The sequence below is a fragment of the Marmota marmota genome, unplaced genomic scaffold, assembly GCF_001458135.2.
Source record: "Marmota marmota marmota unplaced genomic scaffold, marMar, whole genome shotgun sequence".
Lineage (NCBI taxonomy): Eukaryota > Metazoa > Chordata > Mammalia > Rodentia > Sciuridae > Marmota > Marmota marmota.
Genome location: NW_026000016.1, coordinates 44,755,685 through 44,778,734, shown reverse-complemented (window position 1 = coordinate 44,778,734; position 23,050 = coordinate 44,755,685). Strand labels below are relative to the sequence as shown.

General features: G+C 54.4%; 1 protein-coding gene across 9 annotated transcripts in view; it reads left to right on the top strand.

Annotated features, from left to right (window-relative positions):
• The window catches only part of Kif21b (kinesin family member 21B), a 48,598-nt gene continuing 25,548 nt past the window's right edge, over nt 1-23,050 (top strand). For 5 of the 9 annotated variants that reach the window (XR_007349866.1, XR_007349865.1, XM_048809622.1 and 2 more), the window contains exons 1-14: nt 1-373; nt 13,321-13,543; nt 13,750-13,932; nt 16,138-16,287; nt 16,389-16,523; nt 16,810-16,977; nt 17,333-17,448; nt 17,977-18,172; nt 19,308-19,497; nt 20,270-20,333; nt 20,441-20,659; nt 21,075-21,156; nt 21,541-21,658; nt 22,458-22,649. Coding sequence is in view for 6 of the 9 variants with exons in the window: in XM_048809622.1 (XP_048665579.1) it covers nt 333-373; nt 13,321-13,543; nt 13,750-13,932; nt 16,138-16,287; nt 16,389-16,523; nt 16,810-16,977; nt 17,333-17,448; nt 17,977-18,172; nt 19,308-19,497; nt 20,270-20,333; nt 20,441-20,659; nt 21,075-21,156; nt 21,541-21,658; nt 22,458-22,649 (2,077 nt within the window). In the remaining 3 variants the exon portion in view is untranslated. Of the gene's footprint in view, nt 374-13,320; nt 13,544-13,749; nt 13,933-16,137; nt 16,288-16,388; nt 16,524-16,809; nt 16,978-17,332; nt 17,449-17,976; nt 18,173-19,307; nt 19,498-20,269; nt 20,334-20,440; nt 20,660-21,071; nt 21,157-21,540; nt 21,659-22,457; nt 22,650-23,050 lie in introns of all 9 variants that reach the window. The other 4 variants (XR_007349864.1, XM_048809621.1, XM_048809619.1 and 1 more) reach the window with 1 other exon arrangement.

Genomic DNA, 23,050 nt, shown 5'->3' with positions numbered 1-23,050 from the left:
TGTTCGCGCTGCGGCGGGAGGTGGTGGCCGGGGTGGGAGGTGTGTGAGCGCGTGTGTCGCGCGGTGGGGAGCAGTGGGTCGCGCTGCCGGCTGTCAGCTAGCTACGCGCCGCCGCCCGATGGCTCCAAGAGGTGTGCTGGATCGACCCCGGGGGGCCGGCAGTGGGTAAGCCCCTCTGCCTGTCTCCCGCGAGCATGACACCTCCAGCCTCGGCGACAGCCTTCGCCAGCATTGCCCGCGCTCCCGCCTACGGCAGCCGCAGCCACTGCCTTGGGCAGTGGCCCCCGGACCCCCGCCCTTGATCCACGCCCAGACCCTAGCGTCAGAAGACCATGGCTGGCCAAGGGGACTGCTGCGTCAAGGTGGCGGTCAGGTAGGGACCGACAGCGGGAAAAAGGAGCGTGAGCGGCGGGGCTCGGGCTTTGTCTCGGGTGGGCTTGGAGCCGGGGGCACGGACATCGCTGGAGCTGGAGCCCGCACTCCCGGAGGAGGGGCCGGCGTGGGCCGGGCTGAAGGGCGCCGCGCGCTGGCCCCGCTGCCGCAGGGGAGCGGCAGCCCGGCGGACTGCTGGAAGGTGGCTTTGTTTGGGTGGTTAATTTCGGGCCCCTCTTGGGAGCCCTTAATGATCAGAATATCGAATAAACAAGGAAATCCGGTATTTCACACCCAGCCCTGGCCCAGGCCGGGCGTCTGTGCGTTTCCTCTTCGCCTCCCCACGAGGCTGCTGTCTCATAGCGGGATATCGGAAATTTTTTTCGCCCTCATCTACCCCAGTAAGCTAGTTCTGTGCTCGGTCAGGCTAGTCAAGGCAGCACACCCTCCCGGAGCTCGTTCTGCAGAGATGGGTTCTAAGACCACAGAAGGGCTGGAATGGTGCTTTGGCCTAACGTGGAGAGTCAATGGAAAGAATCCTGCAGGGCCTGCCCCAAAAGGAGATGGGGTGAGAGGAGCGGGGATTAGGTATATTTGAGAGGCTACCTTTGAGAGGACAGGAGGGTGTGACACTGGCCCATCCTCCGGCACTCAGGTGAAATTGAACAGGGAAGGGTTGGGTAGATTTTTCTGGGGGTTCCATTCCTGACAGCTCTCAGATGTGAAGTGATCTGACAGAAATTAGGCTAGAGAGGGCATGGCTGGGTAGGTTCTGTTGGGAGGGGCACACAGAGGTACAGGGACAGGAAATACTGCAAAGTTGAACCATCTGTGTTCTTTGTGCTGGGTGGAGATGCTTTACACCACACTGCCTCTCCCTGTTTTTATTTGGGGGTTTTCTCTTTGAGAGGGTGTATTAGGAGAGTACCAATCTGGGACTTCACCAAGGCAGGGATGTAGAGAGGCTTTGCACAGCTTTGTATGATAGGGGGAGTGGAGGGTCTACGGTGGGTCCCTGAGACAGGTCTCCAGATCCCCTGGGTCAGAGATGACCCAGATTCCAGGGGTCCTGGGAAGTTGCTTTTAGACAGGGCCAGAAATGATAATGGATGAAGGCCCCACTTCCTGTCCCAGGGCAGATGCCCCTAGCCACCTGGACAGTCCTCTGCATCCTAGAGAGGAGGCATTGAGGCTGATTCCAGATCTGAGGCTGAGGGAAGGAGATTAAGGCCCTGCACCCTGTACCCCAGGAAGCATTCAGAGCATCACTTGAGTACAGCCTTCCTGGCTCCGAACAGCCTGAGACAAAGAGGAGCCCTGCAGGTGCCTGGTGGGCTGACTGGGGCGGGGCCAGGCTGTCGCTGGGGCTGACATTGCAGCAGGAGCCCTTGGAGGTCGAGAGAGGGAGGTGCACGGGTGGGGAGTGGGAGTGAGAAATGTAAATATGGCATCTGCTGCAGATGGGGAGAGTCCAGCGCCATAAAAGGGAAATGAAGCTGCAACCCCCATCCAGTGTGAACCAGGGCTGGGAAGAAAGGAGCTTGGGGTGCCCCTTCCAGGGGGGCTTTCCTTTAGACTCCATCTTGCAGGAGAGAGTCAAACAAAGGCCCTCCACATCTGTTCAGGGTCCCCAGCCTGGGCTGGGACATGGTAAGATGAGGGGCTTCCCAGGGGGTGGGGGGGAGCCTTAGGGGACAGCACATTATGTCAAGGGTGAGAAGCCAGTGCTCCCTTCACATTACCAGAATAATCCTGGGGCCCTGTCCACAGAGAAAGGATTGTGCCTGCTCTCTGCACCCAGTGCTTTAGGGTGATCTTCCCAGTCAGATGGTCCTAAGTGAGGTCCCCATACCTTGCCTTGAGTGGCTGATCTGGAAGGAACCCTGCATCAAAAGAGCCGGGGCTTTCAGGGGCTGCAGGAAGGTAAGGGCCCCGCCCACTCCTCTCTGCCATCGCCTCTAGCTCTCCAGCTCAGCTTGAGCGCCCAGCCCGGCACACGCCAGACCTCAATGGGCAGCCGGCCGTGGAAGGCAGACAATGCCTGGACAGAACCCAGTTTCTAATCAGAGAACTGAGGGTAGGACTGGGCCAAGGCTGGGCTGGGAGGGGGAGCAGATGGTGCCAGTAACGAGCCATAGGGGGAGTTCTCCTTGTTTTGGATGTCCTATCTCCTGCCCCCAGAAACCACTCGTGCCACCTAAAGGATTGGGTGTGGGGCTGCAGTCAAGTAGAGCACTTATGAGAAGGGCCAAGGATTTGGAATTGCCTATACCTACTGCTTCCCCAGGGCTTACTACCTCCTGCCAGGTTCAGCTATCTTTTTGACTTCCTGGAAGTCCTTTGTCCCTAACTGAAGCCTTTCTGAACTCCCATGAGATTAACTTGTGATGAACCCTGGAGTCCAGCTCTTGGGACAGGGAGCCAGGATTGAGACAGACTTGGGCTGATGTGTGTGCTTAGGAAGAGAGGCCCAGGCTGCTCCACTAGGTGAAGTTCCAGGCCCTGGCCTCTTGGGCTCTAATCTGGGATGAGGATCAAAGCTGGCCATCTGCAAAGTGCTGCTGGGAAGGCCTGGGCTCCGGAAAAACCCGAGGAAATTTGCAGGACCTGGGGCTTCAGGATTAGGGGAAAATGTCCAGGTGTATGTAGGCCCTCAAAGCCCCACCCCATTGCCTCCCCAGCTAGGTGGAGTCAGGCCCATCTGCTCCTGAACTGGGGCTAGTCAGTTCTTTACCAAGAGATCCCAGAACAGTCCCCTCAGGCCTGCCCTCTGATCCCTTTATCCATTAATCCCCTTGTACTGTAAGGACTCTCAGCTTCCTGGGCTGGGCTAGAACTGGCCTTTACCTGGGGGTGGGGGAGGAGGACATGTAGCACAGCTAGAGAGAGGTGAGGCTGAGCTGTAACCCGGGGCCAGCTGCAGAAATACAGGCCCGACAAATGTTAAGAGATGCAAGTTGGCAAAGTCGAAATTGGGGAAGGAAGCCAAGTCACATGGCGAGTTTATTTAAGACCCTTTCAAGCCCCCAGCTCTGAGCCCCCACCATGAGGGGAGCCCTTAGTGTTGCGATGCCTAACCCCCTCCCGCTTATCTCTGCCTAGCTTCCCTAAACTTCCTTCCTTTAGTCTGCAGGGGAGGGGGAGGTGCCTTGGCCAGTCCCACATCCATCCGTTGAGAATACAGGGTTGAACAGGGTAGCAAGGGAATTGAGGGGAGCCCCAGCTGGGGACCCAAGGGACAGTGTTAGAGTGGACCCCTGTCTTCTCCCATTGGGGTTCTCTAGCTGCAATTATTTCCCTAGTTCCAGACTAGTCTGAAATCTTGGTCCATAGCTATCTAAATTTTCAATCAAGAGCATTGTGGGATTGGGAGAATGAAAAAGACTGAACTATGGGGGTGGGCATGTGGGTGCCTTCAGGGTCCCAAAGCCATTCAGAGCCAACTGATGCCAACTGCATCTCATGCTTTCCAGTTTGCAAAAACTGAGGCCTTGGCAGGAGCTCCGAGGGTTGTGTGGAGACCTGAGAGTCCTGGTGGTGGCCTCCTGCTGCATTGACAGGGCTTACATCATCACAAGGAAGTGGAGTGTAGTAGCCACAAGCCCCGGAAACCTCCCCTCCTCCACCACCCAGCCAGCATGCTTGATTGGTTCTCAGCTTTTGTAAACCTAAGGGTGGGGCTGGGGCTGGGGCTGGGAGGTAACTGAGGTGACACATGCCTGACACCCTTACTCTTACAGCTCGGGGAGCAAAGGGCAGGGCTGGACTAATGCAATGTATCTGCTAAACGGGTCATGGGTCCCCTTTCCTGATTGTCCTTCTGGGCCTCAGTTTTACTCACTGGGGAATGGGGACACCTGGTTTGTTCTGATTTTTTCATTTATGCAGAGCAGAGGTTTGAATGAAGTAGAAGGCATTTAATTCTTGGAGGGAACAAAATACAGGTAGATACCTTCAGAGTCAAGTATGAATAAAATGTTTAAAAATAAGCCCTAATTTAAGTATACCTAAGAAGTATCTCCCTAATTTTAAGCCGCAGTGAATTATTGGGTAAAGTGATTCAAAGTGACTCCACCTATTTATTTATTCAGAGCAGAAAGCCTGCTGTGGTAGAAAGGAGAGTGAACTAGGAAGTGGCTTAGCACTATGATTTGTTGAACACTTACTTTGTGCCAGGCACTGTGCCTGCATTATCCTATTACACCCACCAAGAAACTGAGGCTACTCTCCTTTTATAGACAAGTGAACACAGCAGCAGATGCAGGAGGCTGGATCTGAACCCAGAGCACTCCTCTTTGCAAGCACGTGGCTCCTCAGACTGCTCTAAGCCACCTCCAGTCCAGCTGCTAATTGGCTAAGTGTTCTGGTCTCTGCTTCGGTTTCTTCAAATGCTTTACTTCTGTACACAGTTGCCCTGGAGGAGAATGTGGGAGAAGCGCACAGCGCTGTGCAGCTGTGTGGCAAGGGATTTGCCTTACCGGGTTACTTGGCATAGGGCTGCCCATCCCCACCGTGGCCCTAGTTCCTAAATCCTTGTGGTTTCCTTTTGGTTTGGGGGAGTTCCTGCCTCCCCATTCTCTTGGCACTCTCTAGAGGAGGAGGTTCTGGGGCTTCCAAGTCTTCTCCTGCTGCCACCCCTCCTCCCTCAGCCAAAGGTTAGAACCCCAGGCTTCCTGGGCCTCATGGCCTTTCATTTTACCCTCTGGACAGTCTTGCAATTGAGGGCATTAAGGAGGAAAGCAGAGTCCTCCTACCCCCGCTTAGAACAGCTGGAGGGAGCACTTCCAGGGAAGGAGCAGGGCTAAGACAGATCCACACCCCCCATCCTATGGAGGGAGAGGGGAGACTGGGGCGGGGGCAGTGAAGCCCCAGGCTGGCAGCAGTGTGGACTGCAGTGTTCTCTGGAGGACTTCCCCTTTTACCTCCAGCTGCCAGCTGGAGGTAAAAGGGGGGAGTCCTGAAGCATGGAAAAGTGGGCATGCCATGGTTCCTGTCCCCAGATGCTTAAGTCCCTGTACCTCTGTCTTCTCGGTGGCAGGCCACTATCATAGCTGGTGGTGGAAGCTGCCTGTCAGTCCTTTCACAGGCTGGGCTGGGCTGACCTAGGCGGAATGAAGGTGCACCTAGAGAACCTATTGCGCAGGCTGGCAGTGGGGGCAGGGCCAGGGCCAGCGTGGCTCCTGCCCTCCACAGCTAGCCCTCCACAGCCAGCCCTCCACAGCCAGCCAGCCAGCCAGCCAGCCGCCTGTTGCTCTGCATTCCTCAGCAGGGGAGCGTCCCCAGGGTCCAGTCCCCACTGAGCTGTCCCCCACCAGATGCAGATGTCATCACAGCTCTGGGCTCTGGGCTAAGCCAAACTGCAGCATCTCCTGTCTCCCAGGAGGTCATGGGAAACCCCTGCCAGATGCCCCATGGTGGGGGTGGGTCTGCAAGAGCACAGCTGAGTGGCACTTCCCTGAGCTAGGCTTGCCCTTCCCAGGCCCCAGAGCCAGAGGAGTCAGTCCATGGCTCAGGAAGCTCCTGGTGCTCTCACAGCCGGGTCTGTGCAGCCAGCCTGCCAGCACAGGGCGGGCCGGGGGTACATGCAGCTCAGGAGAGGGACTGGCCCTTTCTCTCAGCCTCTGCATCCCACTCCCTGCTGCTGACACCACATCCTGTCTTCTCCTATGTCCTCCCCAGTGCCTGGTTTCAGCCTCTCTGGGGAGTACTGCTGATGGCCTAGAGGGTGAAGGGCAGGGAGACCCTCCTCAGATGCCTCATACCATACACCCCTCCCGTTTGCCAGCCTTTCCCCAGCATGATTCAGGAGATCGTGGCCAGGACTCTGGGATGAACTGAAAGGATGGTCAAGCACATCCCTGAGGAGGGGGTGGGGTGAGAGTTCTGAACCCTGTTTGTGGGGTTGACACCCCAACACTTCCTGTAGGTTTTCTTTGAGTATTGTTACCTCTCCATGCTCTCAAGACAGTGTTCAGGGGCAAAAGTCAGGCAGAAAGGATTGACAGACCCCTTTCACTGGGCCTGCCAGGGCCTCATAAACCCATGTCCTTTGGCTCCACTATACAAAACCTTCTTGTGAGGGTTCAGAGTGAGCCCCAGTCTTTTCCCTGAGGCCAGCTGCAGGAGGGCTGGGCTGGGGACAAGTCTGAGAGGCCAGGGAAGCTCTATGGGGAAGGCAACAAGACCCTCAGGCTGTTACAGGGCTCTCTGGTGGCTCTGCCCCCACTTTCCCATACAGCTAAAAGGGTCAGCACCCCAAAGTGGATCTTGCCGCCCTGACTGATAGATGCCTGGCCTCTGTGGGGAGGTGCCTTGTCTGGGCTCAGTCAGTTAAATCCCCCCTGGTGTCTCGGAGCCAGACTCCCCAGAGAGAGCAGGGATTTTGCTTCCAGCCGCCTTCCCCAGAACTGGCAGGCTGCCAGGGAGAGGAGGAGGAGGAGGAGGAGGAGGAGGAGGAGGAGGAGGAGGAGAGGGTGCTCAGTAAAGGGGGGTGCGGACGTTTTCTTTCTACTGCCGAGGAGTGCTGCTGCCTTGCTTTGGCAGGGAAGCAAGCTCCATGCTTCCCAGGCCCCCGGGCCGCAGCTTCCTTAATGACAAAATGGGGAAATACTTTCCCAACAGGCCCCTCATGGCACTGCTGGCAGCTGTTGGTGACATCAGCCAGGGAGATTCTCTGAGGGGATCGGTTTTCTTCAGTCCAACCTCTCTCCTGCCCTGGTGCAGAGTTGCTTGGGGGATGCAGCCAGACTGGGCAAGGGTAGGATTGGTTGGAATTTCATCTTCACCATTACAAATTGTGTGACTCTCGGTTGTTAAATCTCACCTTCCGAGCCTCCCTAAACATATCCCTTGCTTCCTAGGGTTGTCACGACACAGTACCTCCTTTCATGTGCCTCAATGAGCTGGGAACCCAGGTTTTCAACAAATAGTAGATATCATCCTTATGGGATGAGGCCTGGGAGGCAGAGGATGCTGGAAGAAGAAGACTCCAGACTCCTCCAAGCTTCCCTGTTCAGTTTAACAAGCATTGCAGGCAGGAAGTTCTTTTTGCTAGCTTATCTAAATCCCCCCTGCTGTAGCTAAGTTCCCCTTTGATCTTGTCCTGTCACTGATGAGGAAGAGCTGGCCCCTGGCAGGTTACAACATGGCAAAGTGATCCGGTGTGCCAGCAAATGAAAGATCATGGGGAAAAAAAAGATCATGGGGTTCCTCTCTGTGTCCCTCCCCTACCTCTGCCCCTAAACACACACACACACACACACACACACACATTTCCACCATGGAGGATGCAACACTTGACTGCCCCTCTGCCCCTGCCATCCTGGTTGAAGCCAGGTGTGCTGATTTGGGACTGGACATGAGGAGGGAAGCAGTAGAATCTGGGCCAACTTTACTTTTCCCCTCAGGCTTTGGTGCTGCATGCCCAGAGACTGACTAGCCTCTGGGGGCTGCATTTCAGGATTCCAGGAAGGCATTAGGGATCCTGTTGGAGCAAAGAGCAGATATGCTCTTAGCCCCCTGAAGCTTTTTTTGAAAGATCTAGTCATGTTGGTTATTTTGGTTATTTAAGAGATGAGTCTAGTCCAGGTTTCTCTTCTTCTGACAGTCTGTGAGGTAAGGCCTAGGGAGACAGTGTCCCTCCGCCTGGAAGTCCTCAAGTCCAAATTACACACAGGTGGGCAGCTGCATGCATGCTAGGTGTCTCAGGTTCTCCTCTGGATGGAATCTTCTGGACTGAGGGCTAATGAAGGTAATCTTCATAGAAGATCTTCTTTCTTATTAGCTCCGTGACCTTAAGCCAAGTTTTTGCCTCATTTGTATTAGAATTAGAGGCAAAAAATTCCAACTTTAGAACTAAATGGTAGGTGATGGCCTAACTTCGAACAGCATCCTAAATAGCACCTAGCAAGAGGCGGCCTGTTCCCTGAGGACCATGTTGGTTATAGTACAGAGAAGATGCATCAGGAATCACAGACCATGCATTATCTTTGTAAGAATCTTCTAGAATTCCGGAACAGTTCATAGATATCTTAAGGTCACAGCTTGTTACTTCTCCTCAATGAGAAATAAGGCCAAGTGCAAAGAGCCCGGGGCCCTTGGGGGCCTCGGGATAAGATTTGGTTGGCAGGTCAGTTGGAACGTGGGAGCAGCCCTACTGATGGGTGGGACTGATTTCATCTAAGAAGCTAAACTCACTCCTGGGAGCCCAAGGTCACTGGGAGGAGTTCCTGGGAGGGGTGATTGGCCGACTTCACGCGATGTCACTAGAGGGGGTTGGAAGTGAGGCTGGCAGTCCCCATCCTCCCCCTCCCACTCAGCGGGGCTGGGTGTGGGGCTCCAGGCACGTGCCCGGATGTGCCCAGTTGTTACCTCTGCAGAGGAAGTTTTCCATCCTTGGCAGCCTCTCAGCAGCCACCCGCCCCGGCCTGCCTCCTCCCTGTCTCCTCTGTCCTGTCCTCCAGGCTCCTCAAAGAGCCGAGGAACCGCTGAGCTCAGCTCTTCCCGCAGCCCCGGCCCGCGGCTCGCAGCCTTTGTCCCCCGCGGGCGGCGGCACGGAGCGGCTGGGGGCGGGCCCGGGAGGAGGGGGCTCCCAGCCGCCCGCGCGTCCGTCGCCGCGATGGCTCGAGTCCCCGGGGCGGGGGACCGCCCCCCGCATCACACCAGCCCCTGCTCAATTGTGAGCGGAGGAAGCTCTGCGCCCTCGCCGCCGGTGCCAGATCCTGCCTCTGAAAAGCCCCGGGCCCTTTCTCCTCGCGCCGCCGCTCAGCCTGCAGGTTGCCAAGTGGCAAAATAGGCAGGCTCTGTTCTGGGGGGTTCCGGGGCCTTTCGGAGCAGGGCAGGATCTGCAGAAGGGGGAAGCGGGAGGGGTGGGGCTTGGGGGTGAGATGACCCTGGGTGGGATTCAGGCAGCCCTGGGAGAATGAATGTCCCAGGATCTTTGGGCCACGTACCATGATGGACAGAAAGACAAAGCAGCTGACCCAAGGGCCATAGTTTGCCAATTTGAGGTTTTGGGGGTTTTCCTGTCTTTTGTTTTAATTTATTTGGATCACTGAGGGTTTGTCTGATTCCCTTGCCTGCTTAAATTTCGTGCTTAAGGCACGTGCTTCACCCTAGTCCTGGCTCTGTCCATAGCTCCTAGGGCCCATGGTGTGGTCAGAAGAGCCCAGAGACACTCCTGACTTCTCCCCATGCACCAAGGTTAAGTGGTTCCCATCCTTGCCACCTTGCTTTAAGGGGAACTCTCTTTTCTGGGGCAGGATGGGTCACTGCCACCTAGACAGCAACCCAAAGAAATGATGTCATTCACAGTGGGACCAGGCGAAGAGGCTGCTGGGGGCTGGGGTGATGCTGTTCTTAGAAAGTTAAAACTGGGAAGATCTCTAGATAACCCAGGCGGAAGTCCAGAGTCATATGCCACAAGAGGTCAGAGGCTGGACAAGGACCAGCCCTCCAGGTTTGAATTCTCCCTGAGACAGGTGTGGTGAGGAATGCTGCCCCAGGATGGCGAGCCATGGAAGGCATCTGTGTGGATGAACATGTAGGACTCCTGCCTCTGATGGTGGTACTGGGGAGGAAATTTCTTTAGTGATCTGGGGATTGAGAGTTTTCTGGGTAGGATGCCTTCAGAGAAGTGCAAGGGCATTTGTAGTTAGCTCGAGCCAGGATTGATGCCCTGCTTCACTGTGTACTGTGCATGCAGCTTAACCACTTTGAGTCTCTTCTTTCCTTTCTAAAAGCATCACTTAAGTAAGGTAACCTGAGGGGGCTGCCTGGCCCTGAACTAGCACAGGGAACGCATCCGGGAAGTCATCCTCCCTTGCTTCCATCCATAGCTACCCATTCAGTCCCATTCCTGGGACTGTCAGTCTCTCCCTCTCCTAGTCAGTTGCTTTTAGAATAGTGACTCATCCAGAGCCCATGTCCTCTCTCTTCCAGCTGGTACCTGTTTTTCTAGGTGACACTGCTCACCCACCTGTGCCCTAATAAAGCACCTCATGCTTAGAATGGGCCAGCATGGGGCTCTGTTGCTCTCTCTAACCACAGAGAACCCCATGTCAGAATGTGCTGGGCCAACAAAGGGTCTCAGGGTGAACCGATAATGTAGCCTACAACTTTTGAACCCTAAAACCCTGGAGTGCCCTTGTCTGCATGCTCCCTCCAGACGGCTCTCCTGCTGACTCTCTCCATCCTGGGAGGTGGGCTCCCTGGGTGGTCTAGGGGCTAGTTGCTGAAGGCGAGGCTGCCCCTCTCATTGAAGGGCTCTGACAGCGGGGCTGCTGCTCCCCCTTGCCTGCTCCCACTGTCTCTAGGGATGCTGATTCGATTTGCTCCAATCGCCAGTGTTGCCATCTGCCTGCAGTAATTAAATGGTATTTGAACTGGATCCAGAAATCCCATCGCAGGCAGCCACGTGGGGAGGGTGTCCTCAGGAGCTCATGCTTGCCCACGCAGCTCGAGGGTCCTCAGAGGCTGCTTGGACCAGAACCTTGCTTCACCTGGGAATATCCAAATATCCTGGGAGGAAATGCCCTGGTCTTAGGTCCCACAGGCCCAGGACAGAGCAAGGTTTGAGGTCCTGTCTATTAGCCTGTAGCCTGTGCAGTGTCTTATCCCTCTGTCTGCGTATGAGACTTTCCCTTGGCCCTCTGAGCCCCGGTCCTTATAGACAGTGTAGTGCAGGACCATCACAGGGACATGCATGCAGACAGCCTGAGCTCAAACTGGCTCGTTACTGTCTGTGACACTGGAGGACACCATCCCGGATTCCTCATCCATAAATGGGTTGTCATGAGTTAGTATGTGTCAGTGTGCAGATGCTGCTTGGCATACAGTGAGAACTCAGTGTTTGAGCTGCCATTATTTATGTAGAGATAGGAATCTTGCTGACCCTGAGGTCTCTTGGGGTGGGGTTCTGGTCTGCAGGTCCAGAGAGGATGAGCAAGAACTGGGCACAGTGGTGCATGCCCGTAATCCCAGCTGCTTAGGAGGCCGAGGCAGGAGGATCGCAAGTTCAAGGGCAGCCTCAGCAATTTAGCAAGGCCCTAAGCAACTTAGTGAGGCCCTGTCTCAAAATAAAAAGCAAAAGGGGTGGGGATGTGGCTCCATGGTTCATTGCCTCTGGTGTCAATCTCTGATATAAAAACAAAAACAGAAGACTCAGAAACCAATTCAGGTGGGAGGCTGAGAAGCAAGTTTCTCACTTTACCTTGGCCCAGGAAAACTGGATAGGATAGCAACTTCCTTGGGCTTCCATTCCTTTCTGGGGAGAGCCACCCATCGTGAGGACCTGTTCATACCTCAGAGAAAACACTTCTAAAGAAAACCCAGACACCGCATGTGGAAACAACAGGGGAAAATAATTGCCCCCTCCCCAGGAATTTTCCCACCTCCCCAGTCCACTCCCTTAAAGCCAAGTGCAGGTAACATTTTCAGGTGAGCACCTCACTGGCCTACAGTTCAGTGAGGTGTTCACCTGAAACTGTTCAGTGCCAGGGGGGCTGGGCTCAGGACAGGGACAGAAGGATAGCTTGGAGGCCCTGGGCTCTGTGGCTGGGCGCCTCTGGGCCCTGGGTGGGTGCTGGCCTGGTCCCACTCATTCTTTTCTTCTCTTGGTAAATGTTGGCTTGGGGAGAGGGAGCCTCACAAGCAGCTCATTGTGAGTGCCTGGCCAACAGGGCTGGCTTGTGTGAGCCCATGGGCACTAGAGCCTAAACCCCCCTTTACTTTAGGGTGTTGGGGGATGCTTTCAGCCAGGCTCTTCACACGCATGCTCACTGACTCATGCATGGTTGCCATGGGGATCTCGTCATGGTGATGGCTACTTGGAAAAGGGAAGAAGGGGTAACTGATGGAGACAGTTCTGCCCATGACTGGCTCCCCACTCAGTCCTGATGCCACTTACTGTCCTCTGTATGAGGGGGCCTCCTAGTGTCTGAGAGATAGGCCTACCCTGTGGCTGGCCTGCTGTCCTTTCTAGAGGTTTCTGCCCTTTGCAGGAAACGTTTAACTTGGCCTGAGATGCCACATTCTGCTTAGTCTGGCCCTTCAGCTCCTGCAGGGAGCCAGACCTGGTGACTGTCCACCAGGCTCTGGCATCTGGGAGGGGGGCTGTTGGTTTGGAGGACCCCTGCAGCCCCCACAGGCTTTGGCAAAGGCTCTGGCCTCCTTCAGAACTTGGCCCTGACCTGGGGGAATGTGACCCAGAACCAGGCTTGTCCCTCTGTTCCCTGTCCTGGCCCTGAGCTTTGCTTCCACAGAAGCAGAGTATTCTTGCTCAGAAGGGGTTGATCTCCAAGGTCCCCAGTCCAGCCAGGACTGTGTGCTTTTTACTTTTCTTTTTTTTCTCCCCCTCCCCCTCCTTTTTTGGTGGGGAGGGATAGAATTAGGGATTGATCCCAGGGGTGCTTTACCACTGAACTACATCCCTACTCCTTTTTATTTTTTATTTTGAGATGGGGTCCTACTGAATTGCTGAGGATCTTGCTAATGTTGCTGAAGCTGGCCTCAAACTCACAATCCTCCTGCCTCGGCCTCCTGTGTCACTGGAATTATAGGAATGCACCACATCTGTGGTTCATGCCACACAGATCTGGCGCTGGCCCCATCACTTGCCGTTATGTAACCTTGGACAAGTCATCTGAACTTTCTTACCCTCAATTTTCTCATCTGTAAAATCAGGCAAATAATAGATACCTCACAGGTTTATAGTGAAGAATACATGGATTAATTTATATAAAATATGTTAAAGATAGATTTAGTATACACTGAGTGCTCAATAAATGTTAGCAACAATTGTCTGGGGGTATGATTCTTTTATTACTGTGTTACCAAAGCTGTCCTCGGTTAGCTCCTCCCCTCCCTTCCTCTCTGCCCAGCGCCGATGGGAAGCCTGGCAGGTAATGTGAGGGAGGAGGGCCTGAGCCAGGGCTTTTCTATCCTGGGCAGGATCCGGCCCCAGCTGTCAAAGGAGAAGATTGAGGGCTGTCACATCTGTACGTCTGTAACCCCGGGGGAACCCCAGGTCCTACTGGGGAAGGACAAGGCCTTCACCTATGACTTTGTCTTTGACTTGGACACTTGGCAAGAACAGATCTATTCGACCTGTGTGAACAAGCTTATCGAGGGCTGCTTTGAGGGCTACAATGCCACAGTGCTGGCCTATGGGCAGGTAAGCCACCTCCACCCCAATAGTGGCCACCCGACTTTGGTGTCCCCTCATCTGAGCCCCACCTTTAGAGCAGTTGAGACAACTGCATGGTTTTGTCTATTGTCTGAGGATTTGGCTGAGCAGGAGGGCTGGGAACAGTGAGGGACTTCCACGATGGTGCCTCCAGAGGGTGCTGGGTAACACTCTCCTTGTCTTTGCCAATGCAGACGGGGGCCGGGAAGACGTACACTATGGGCACTGGCTTCGACACGGTGACGTCAGAGGAGGAGCAGGGCATCATCCCAAGGGCCATAGCTCACCTCTTCGGGGGCATCGCTGAACGCAAGCGACGGGCTCAGGAGAAGGGTGTGGCTGGGCCTGAATTCAAAGTCAGCGCTCAGTTCCTGGAGGTACTGTGTTCTTGCAGGGTAGGCAGGAGGGACAGGCAGGAGGGAGACCTGGTAGACCACAAAACCGCCCAAGCTGGGTCCTCCTCCAGTGCAGTCGAGTAGCCTAGGGAGTCACAGGGGCATCTACAGCTGATGAGTTCCTTGCTGCTGGAAGTCCCCAGGCAAGGACAGGAGGATCAGTGGGACGCTTTGAAGGGTTTCCTCCATCATTTGGTAAGGAGTCAGTGACCTATGAGATCTCCTCAAACCCTGTCTGATTCTAGCTCTGACACTTTTTAGCCATGTGACCTTGTGCATGTCATTTCATGCTCTGAACTTCATCTGCAAAATGGGGGTGATGTCTACTTCCCTAGGGTTGGCGAGGATGACGTGGAAGCATGTTACTTATGCATGGTAACAACTTTGGTTCCTGCCTTTCCTCTGGCCTTCACTGGGTCCCTCCTTCGCCTTCAAGTGGCCTGCCTGTCCCTTTCTGGCTAAGATGCTTCCTGGCTCTGAGTCTTCTTGGGTCTCCTGGCAAAATGGTCCCTAGAAGAGAATTCCTTGGCCTCCAGCCCTGCCTGTGAATGGGAGGATGTCAGCCTGAAACTGTGGTATCCAGGAACTTTCTGGGGCGAAGGATGAGATCTCTAGGCTCCTTGACACTTGGGCTGTGCTAAACCCCAGATCAGTAACCCAGGTGTAGGTACTCCCTACTGTGAACGGGCCCTCCCAAAGGGTTTCTAGGAAGGCAGAAATGATTTCCACCAAGAGCCTGACCAGGTTTCTCCGGGACATGTGGTTGGGCCTCTCAGATCCTCAGCATTTAAATACTCAAGCCAAGGAGCCCAACCTTGTGGTGTTTGCTGGTTTTAGAGGTACCCTGGGCTCTCACCCCAAAACCCTGGTGTTGCGATTGTACTCTGGTTGTCCTTTGAGGGAAATATGTGACCTCAGCCCTGCCCACACTTTCCCATGCTCCAGCTCCTACCCATCAGAACAGTTACTCCCTCCTGGGTACACATGGCTACTGCTTTCCTGATTTCTTAGGGGGACCCTATATTTTAGGCTTGGGAATTTTTATTTGTTTTTCTAGACCTTTGTTTCTGATGAACTGCCTGCCTCTGTGTGTGTGCACATGTGTGTGTGTGTGTGCACACGCACGCATGTGTGACCTGCTGCTTGGGTATCGCTATTAGCTTTTCTCTCACATCTCTTTGTTTCCTTCCTTTCTTCATCCCGTTGCCATGGGGATCCACAAAAGGAGGCTATTTTCTATAAGATCCATGCCAAGGGGTGAACCACAAGGGGTTAAATGATGCAGTGTGTCTGTCCCAATACAGACAGACACGAGAGTGCCCCCTCTTTACCATCTCTCCTTCTGTTTCCTCTTCCCCTTCCTGTGAGATATTTCTGTCCCTTTAAGGCCCTCAGTGCCTCAGATGTCTGAGGTCTGCAGTCCCCCTCCCCCTTGCCCCACTGGATTCTCCCCCATCCCTTTCCCGCTCCCAGTCCCAGCTCCCTGCCTGTTGACCACCCCAGCCTGTCAGTGGAAGTTTCCTTGCTCCTGATTCCAATCACAGGAATCTCCTGGGCTACCATCTGAAATGGGTGGCCACCTCCCCACATTAGGCTCCCCAGAAGGCTGGGCCCCAGTCACCCTTTCTCCATGATCTGTTTCCCTCCTGAGCATAGGGCAAGGCACATAGCCGCCACCTTCCTCCCTCCCCTGGGAGGTTGTCATTATGTCAACCGCCAGGAACCATGGGGATCAGGGAATGGCCCCTGGAGGTCTCTGAGCTCTGCCTCCTCCTTCCCTCATCTGGAATCATCCCATCCCCTCTTTTCCAGTCCAGTATTGCAATAAGATCTGCCCAAGTCACGTCAAGTTTTCCTTGTCTGCTCTCTAGGATCCACATCCCTTTGTCCCTTTAGGTCCTTAGCTACCTACTGGGACTGAGAGCTGCTGGATACTGGTTCCTCAAAGTTGAGGAACCGTGTACAACCTCAGGGTAGGTCTGCCCAGGGCCCAGCTGCCCTCCTTTCCCTGTCCAGGAGAAAGATCCTAGAATTCAGAACCCAAAAGGGACCAGGGTTAGATAAGTTAACTTCCAGAGCCTCAGTTTCCACTTCTGCAAAATAAAGGTGGTTTAGAAACAGAAGAAGCCCCCTGGGGGCCCTGCGCTGTGTGCCATATGAACCCAGCCCTGTTCCCTCCTGGCACAGCTCTACAATGAGGAGATCCTTGACCTGTTTGATAGCACTCGTGACCCTGACGCTCGCCACCGCAGGTCCAACATCAAGATCCACGAGGATGCCAATGGTGGCATCTATACCACAGGCGTCACGTCTCGCCTCATCAACTCCCAGGAGGAGGTGAGCATCCACGGGAGGTACAGGGCAGGCACAGGACATCCTGAAAGGCCAGAGGCTGGCAGCACAGCCTCTTGAGGCCTCACCTCTGCATCTGTCCCCAGCTGATCCAGTGCCTGAAGCAGGGCGCCTTGTCCCGTACCACGGCCAGCACCCAGATGAATGTACAGAGCTCGCGCTCCCATGCCATCTTCACCATCCACCTGTGCCAGATGCGTGTGTGTGCCCAGCCCGACCTGGTGAGGAGCCCTCTGGGGCCCAGGAGCTTCTTGCTATGGGGGTGTTGAGGGAGGACAACACGAGTAGCCCTGGACCCAAGCTAGCAAACCAGAGTTGGGGCTTGCCCTGCCACTTGTCGATTTTTCTTTTTTTTTCTTGAGCTTCAGCGACCCCTTCTATGCAGTGGGGTAATGAGACCTATATCGAGTTGTGAGCAATGAATGAGAATCAGGCGTGTGAACATCCTGTGTTTGCTGTCTCAGGGTGGGCGAGGGCTGGCAAGTCAGAGGCTCTCTTCTGCTACAGGTGAACGAGGCGGTGACAGGGCTTCCTGAGGGCACAGCTCCTACGAACGAATACGAGACACTCACAGCCAAATTTCACTTTGTGGACCTGGCTGGCTCCGAGAGGCTGAAGCGGACAGGGGCCACGGGTGAGCGGGCCAAGGAGGGCATCTCCATCAACTGTGGCCTGGTAGGTACATGGAGGTCCCCAGCCCCGGCAGCTAGCTCAGCTCTGGCTCAGACCCTCCTAAGGCTCTGTGACTCTAAGGCTGCACAGGCTTCCTGGGGCTTCTCGCCAGCTGTTGGGCAGGGCACAACTAGCTACTATTTCTAGGTCTTGGGGCCTCCCGGGGCTCTGCCCACTCTCAGGCCTCACCCCTGCCCCAACGCCCAGATTTCACCAATCTAGCACATCTGCCTATAAACCCATCCAGGGGTCTGAGGGCTGTTAGGGCCAGCAAGGCTGGTACAGATGGCTTGGGACTGTGTTGTGCCTGCCCCTCCCTCCCTGAGTGACTCCTGAGCACAGGGTCTGTCTCCTGCAGCTGGCCTTGGGCAATGTGATCAGCGCCCTGGGGGACCAGAGCAAGAAGGTGGTGCACGTGCCCTACAGGGACTCCAAGCTCACTCGGCTCCTCCAGGACTCTCTGGGGGGCAACAGGTATCTGATGACCAACATCCCTGAGAAGGGGTTGGGGAGGCAAGGAGGTTTTTGGAGAACACCCAGGTGAAGGTTGGATGCATGATGGCCCTGTGGAGGAAGAGGCCTTCCCATCCGAGGCTGAAGATTAGGCAGGGACCTCGAAGTGCTCCATGACCTTTGGCCAGTTATGCTCAGACTCAGTTTCCTCATCTGCACAACAGAGAGAGATATTCCTCAGGGAAGTCATTCAGCCCAAAAGAAAGAACAGACAGAAAATGCTAGAAAAATGCAGGGGCTATGGCACATCCTTATCACTAATCAGAGGACTCTGGCAATTAGGCACCACCACCTTTCCCACCTGGCTAGCTCCCTTCACTGGGTTACCCTCCGGCAGGGGAAACTCTCGGCCAGGTGGTCCAGAGACCCGCATCCCAGCTCCTGCCCTTCCAAATGCCCAGGTCCTTCAGGCATTAAAGTAGTGGGGCGTCAGGTGGGGGCAGAGCTTCCTCACCCCTCACTCTCACCCTGGCCTGACTGCACCCTCAGCCAGACCATCATGATTGCCTGCGTGAGCCCCTCAGATCGGGACTTCATGGAGACACTCAACACACTCAAATACGCCAACCGGGCCCGCAACATCAAGAACAAGGTGGTGGTGAACCAGGACAAGACGAGCCAGCAGATCAGCGCACTGCGGGCTGAGATCGCTCGCCTGCAGATGGAGTTGATGGAGTATAAGGCGGTGAGCAGGCTCTCCCGGGCTCTGCCCAGCACTCCTGCTGAACCCAGTGCCCGGCTCTGCACCTGCCCTGTGATTCCTCAGCATGCTTGCCACCTCCCCGTCACCTGCCCATCCACTCCTTGTGCCTCCTGAGCATTGCTGTGTGCCAGGCCTGGGGCTCAGTGTTAGGAACTTACCCAGGTGATTTCAGCAGCCCGAGCCCTCTAGGCTTTAGAATGCAAAGTCCTTGCATAGATATCCTGCCCAGGGAAGACACTGTCCAGGGTGTTTTTATGTGCACTGAACATGCTGTGTTGGAACAGATGAGAATGCTGTGCTTCGATAGATAAGTTGACCATGGAGACCACAGTCACCCACTGTGCTGCAGGGGGACAGGAGAGAAAGTTGGTCTTGCTTGCTGGGTAGTCAGGGAAGTCCCCATAGAGGAGGGCTTTGATATAGATATTGGAGGACAAAGAGGAAGCAGGTAGGCATTCTAGGTAGGGAGCAAAAGTAAAGAAAATGGTGCTTTGAAGGAAGTGTGTAATTCCATATAACTACAATAACTGTGCTTGAAGTCACCAACTGGTGGCCCATGGCCTGAATATGGCATATGAATGGATTTTGGTTTGACTTGCACATGTTTTAAAAGACTGCTTAGTCATCAACCTTTCTGAAAATCAGGGAGTTTTAGCTTTTCTGGAAAAATTTCAAGTTCTAACTACATATGGCTCAAAGTTCGCTGGAATGCATGGTGGCTGCCTCTTTTAGATCAAGTCTCTGAGTTTTAGCTCCAGTCTCCACAACTCCCTGTTACCTTACACCCAAATTGAGTCCCTCAGTTATGACAACTGCCTGGCCCCAGTAGGGTTTTGTCCCTTGGAGTAGCATTTGTGGAGGTAGAAACATGAGTGGCAGAAAGGTAGGTCAAGCTAAGACAGTGGGAGGCCTTGAATGGCTGGTTCTAGAATTTGGATATTTGGGGGTTTTGAGCATTGGGAGACAGGAGCTGTATTTTAGGAAACCAGGGGTAGGGGACCCTGCAGTTTTGCCATGTCCTACAAAAGGCCAGGTGACCTGGCAGAGAGAAGAGCATTGTTACCACTTCCCTGTGAGATTTGGTACCTGACTGCTCCCTGCCTGCGCCCTTTCCCAGGGCAAGCGGGTGATTGGGGAGGATGGAGCCGAGGGCTACAGTGACCTGTTCCGGGAGAATGCCATGCTGCAGAAGGAGAACGGGGCACTGCGGCTGCGGGTGAAGGCCATGCAGGAAGCCATCGATGCCATCAACAGCCGTGTCACCCATCTCATGAGCCAGGAGGCCAACCTGCTTCTGGCCAAGGCTGGTAAGTCAGGGTGCACCAGGGCCAGTTGGAGCACCAATATGCTCAACCCTCCTTTCCCCACTCCCACCCCAGAATGTTAGGCAGAGCAGGCCAGCCAGCCAGTGCACAGGTCGATCCATTCACACACTTTTTAACCAATTTTAAAACAATTCTGTACAATAAAGTAATACATGTACACATCCTTCTTAAACAGGCAAGTGTTGCATCAGTATATGAAGCTAGAGGTTAAAGTGCCCTCACCAACCCCTCTGAGATTCCACCATGTCCTTTCTGCTTCTCTGAAGGGAACCTTCTGGAGCAACTTAGTACATATTTTCCCACACCTTTCTCAGTACATCTGTTTCAAGTATAAGTATGTTTAAATATATTCTTGTGTATATGAATATATACTTCTATATTGGAGATCATTTATATTATTCTTATGACTTCCCCTTTTCATTTAGCATTTTGTTTTATAAATCTCTATATTAAAACCAGCCTAATTTTTTTTTTAAACTACTACGTGGTTTTCTGTAGGTGATGATGAATTATTGATAACAAACAGCCCTCTTCTGACGGGCATTTAGCTGGTTTCCACTTTCTGCCTCTTACAACAGTGCTTCCTATCTGTGCATGTGTACAGATATTTCCTGGCTAGAGATTCCTTTATGGAGAAGGTCCATGTGCACTCCCTATTGGAAGCACAGATACAAGGTCACTGGTCTTAGAGGGGAAGGTCCTTGCTGACACTCATCTTCTTTATTGCATGCTCCTTCTGCCTTCCGCCCTCCAGGTGATGGCAACGAGGCCATCGGTGCTCTGATCCAGAACTATATCCGGGAAATTGAGGAGCTGCGGTGAGTGAGCCCCTGAAGGTGTGAGCAGGCAGGAGGTCTTGGCCAGACCAAGATCGGGGTGATGACGACATCTCACCTGGCCCCACCCCCTTGCTCTTTCCATGCAGGACAAAGCTCCTGGAGAGTGAGGCCATGAATGAGTCCCTCCGCCGCAGCCTGTCAAGGGCATCGGCTCGGAGCCCCTATTCCCTGGGAGCATCCCCAGCCGGTCCGGCCTTTGGGGCCAGCCCAGCCAGCTCCATGGAGGATGCTTCTGAGGTGATCCGCAGGGCCAAGCAGGACCTGGAGCGACTGAAGAAGAAGGAGGTCAGGCAGCGGAGGAAGAGGTAAGCAAAGGGCTGCCTCCTCCCTGAGAGCCCCGAGGTGGGAAATTGCAAATGGACCCTTCCAGAAGAACATGGACCCACCTGTGTTCAGGAGGGACCACCATTGCCCCACTACACCCCATCCCCAGGAGCTCCCCCATTATTGTGTAGGAAATCATGGAGCAAATTTGCTCTGCCCTTTGGGTAGAGACCCCGCCACCACCACCTCCAATGCTGTACTTCCCCCCCAACCCACAAGGCTAATTCTGGGCAGGACAAAAAAGAGCAACTGGGTTTTTAGGAGAGCAGGAAGTCAGCCCTACCCCTGTGCTTCCTGGCTGGAAGCTTTCCTTATCCCACCCTCCACCCTCCTCGCCTGTATGCTCAAGCCAGGGTTAGTCCCCCTAATCTGGGCTCCCCTTCACTCCACAAGCAGTCCAGAGAAGGAAGCCTTCAAAAAGAGGGCAAAACTCCAACAGGAAAACAGTGAGGAGACAGACGAGAATGAGGCTGAGGAGGTGAGGACCCCCACCCCCACCCCTCCTGGTCACATGTTTACTCCTGTGTCCCTGCTGGGGTTGGGGGTCCCCATCAGCACCTTCCTATAGGGTGGAGTGGGGTGAGTGCCTTCATCGATCCTTGCACTTCCTATTAGCTCTGGCTGGTTGCCATGGTGACCTGCATCACTCAGGCCTCCTCCTCATCCCAGAGGAGGCTGGATGGAGGCTCCTCCAGAGAGGCTGTGCCCAGGCTACTGGGAGAGGGGGTAGTCTTCCCGAGGGAGGGTGTGGCCGACCCCAGCCCTCCTGACACAGCTGAGGTATTGGATCTGGCCTGGCCTCTGCTTCTGGACTCCCCTCCTGGAGGCCAGGCACAGAAACCTAATTGTGCCTGGTGCCCAGGAGGAGGAAGATCGAGACGAGAGTGGCTGTGAGGAGGAGGAAGGGCGTGAGGATGAAGACGAGGACTCGGGCAGCGAGGAGAGCCTGGTGGACTCAGACTCAGACCCCGAGGAGAAGGGTGCGGGGGCCCGGGCTGGGGGACACGAGACACCCGTGGCCAGTGCCCAGGGTCGGGCTTCCTGTCAGCAATGGGCCCAGAGAATGTTCAGATGCCCCTGGGGTGGGATCGGCCTGCTTGAGTTCTCTGAGACAGTTGTTATCCAAGGCTCAAAACTCCCAGCTGTGAATTCAAGAACAAGAATCGTAATGATAATGATGCAAATACTGAGCGCTTATCATGTGCCAGCCACTGTGATTAGCTCAGCATTTCACGTGCTGGCTTCTTCCAGTCCTCACTGCTACCCCATGCATAGGTGCTATTTTCCCTGCATCACCACGGAGCATGCTCAGAGAGGTCCATACTCTCCCCAGTTTGGTCCAGGCAGAGCAGTGCATTGAATGTAAGCCTGGCTAGTGTCAAAGCCCATTCCTCTAAGTGGGGACACCTGCCCTTTAGCTCTGTCTTGCTGCCATTTCTGGCCCATGGCTCTGCAAAGTGCATTCAATCATTTTACCCTCCTCTACCCAAGCAGGGTCCCATGAATCTGTGACAGGTGGATGTTGGCCTCTGGAGCCGACAGCAGTGGGAAGGATGTCTAGACCCGCTCCCAGATTTTGAGGCCAGGCGTGCCTTTGGGGGCTGCTCTTTAAATGTGTTACCATATTTGGCAGCACTGTGCCCACCTTGGATTTACCATTTCACCTTCCTCTGGTCATGGCTGACACGAGGAAACACCCCCTCCCTAGACTGGTGAGTGCTCCCCACCTGGCCCTTACCCTGTTGCCAGTCTGAGCCTGGCTCTGCACCGACCCTGCAGAGGTGAACTTCCAGGCGGACCTGGCCGACCTGACATGTGAGATCGAGATCAAGCAGAAGCTGATTGATGAGCTGGAGAACAGCCAGCGGCGCCTGCAGACACTCAAGCACCAGTACGAGGAGAAGCTGATCCTGCTGCAGAACAAGATCCGAGACACCCAGCTAGAGCGGGACCGTGTGCTACAGAACCTCAGTGAGGCCGGAACTCCCCACCTCGCCAACCCCTGCTTTCACCTGAGCCCCTCCCCTGTCAAAAGCACACCCCATAGCAGCTGGCTTCTTTGGGCCACAGTTGAAAGTTTTATGTCACACCCAGGTCCTCTGCCATGTTTTAAATTCACCTTTTTAAAACTAACATCTCACATATTAGGATCTTTTAATCCTTTTTATTTCTTCATGTACCTAGGCAGGTGAACAGGACACTTCCTGGCCTTTTCTCCGGCATTTAGTTCCTGGCACCTGTCTATAAGCCACCTTCTGACTTCTGTCTCCTTACACTCTTCTTCTCCCAGTTCAGTTTATTATTCATGTATTCATTCCTTTGTCTTATTCAGCAAGTCTTTGCTGGATGTGTCTTATGGAGCAGACATTATC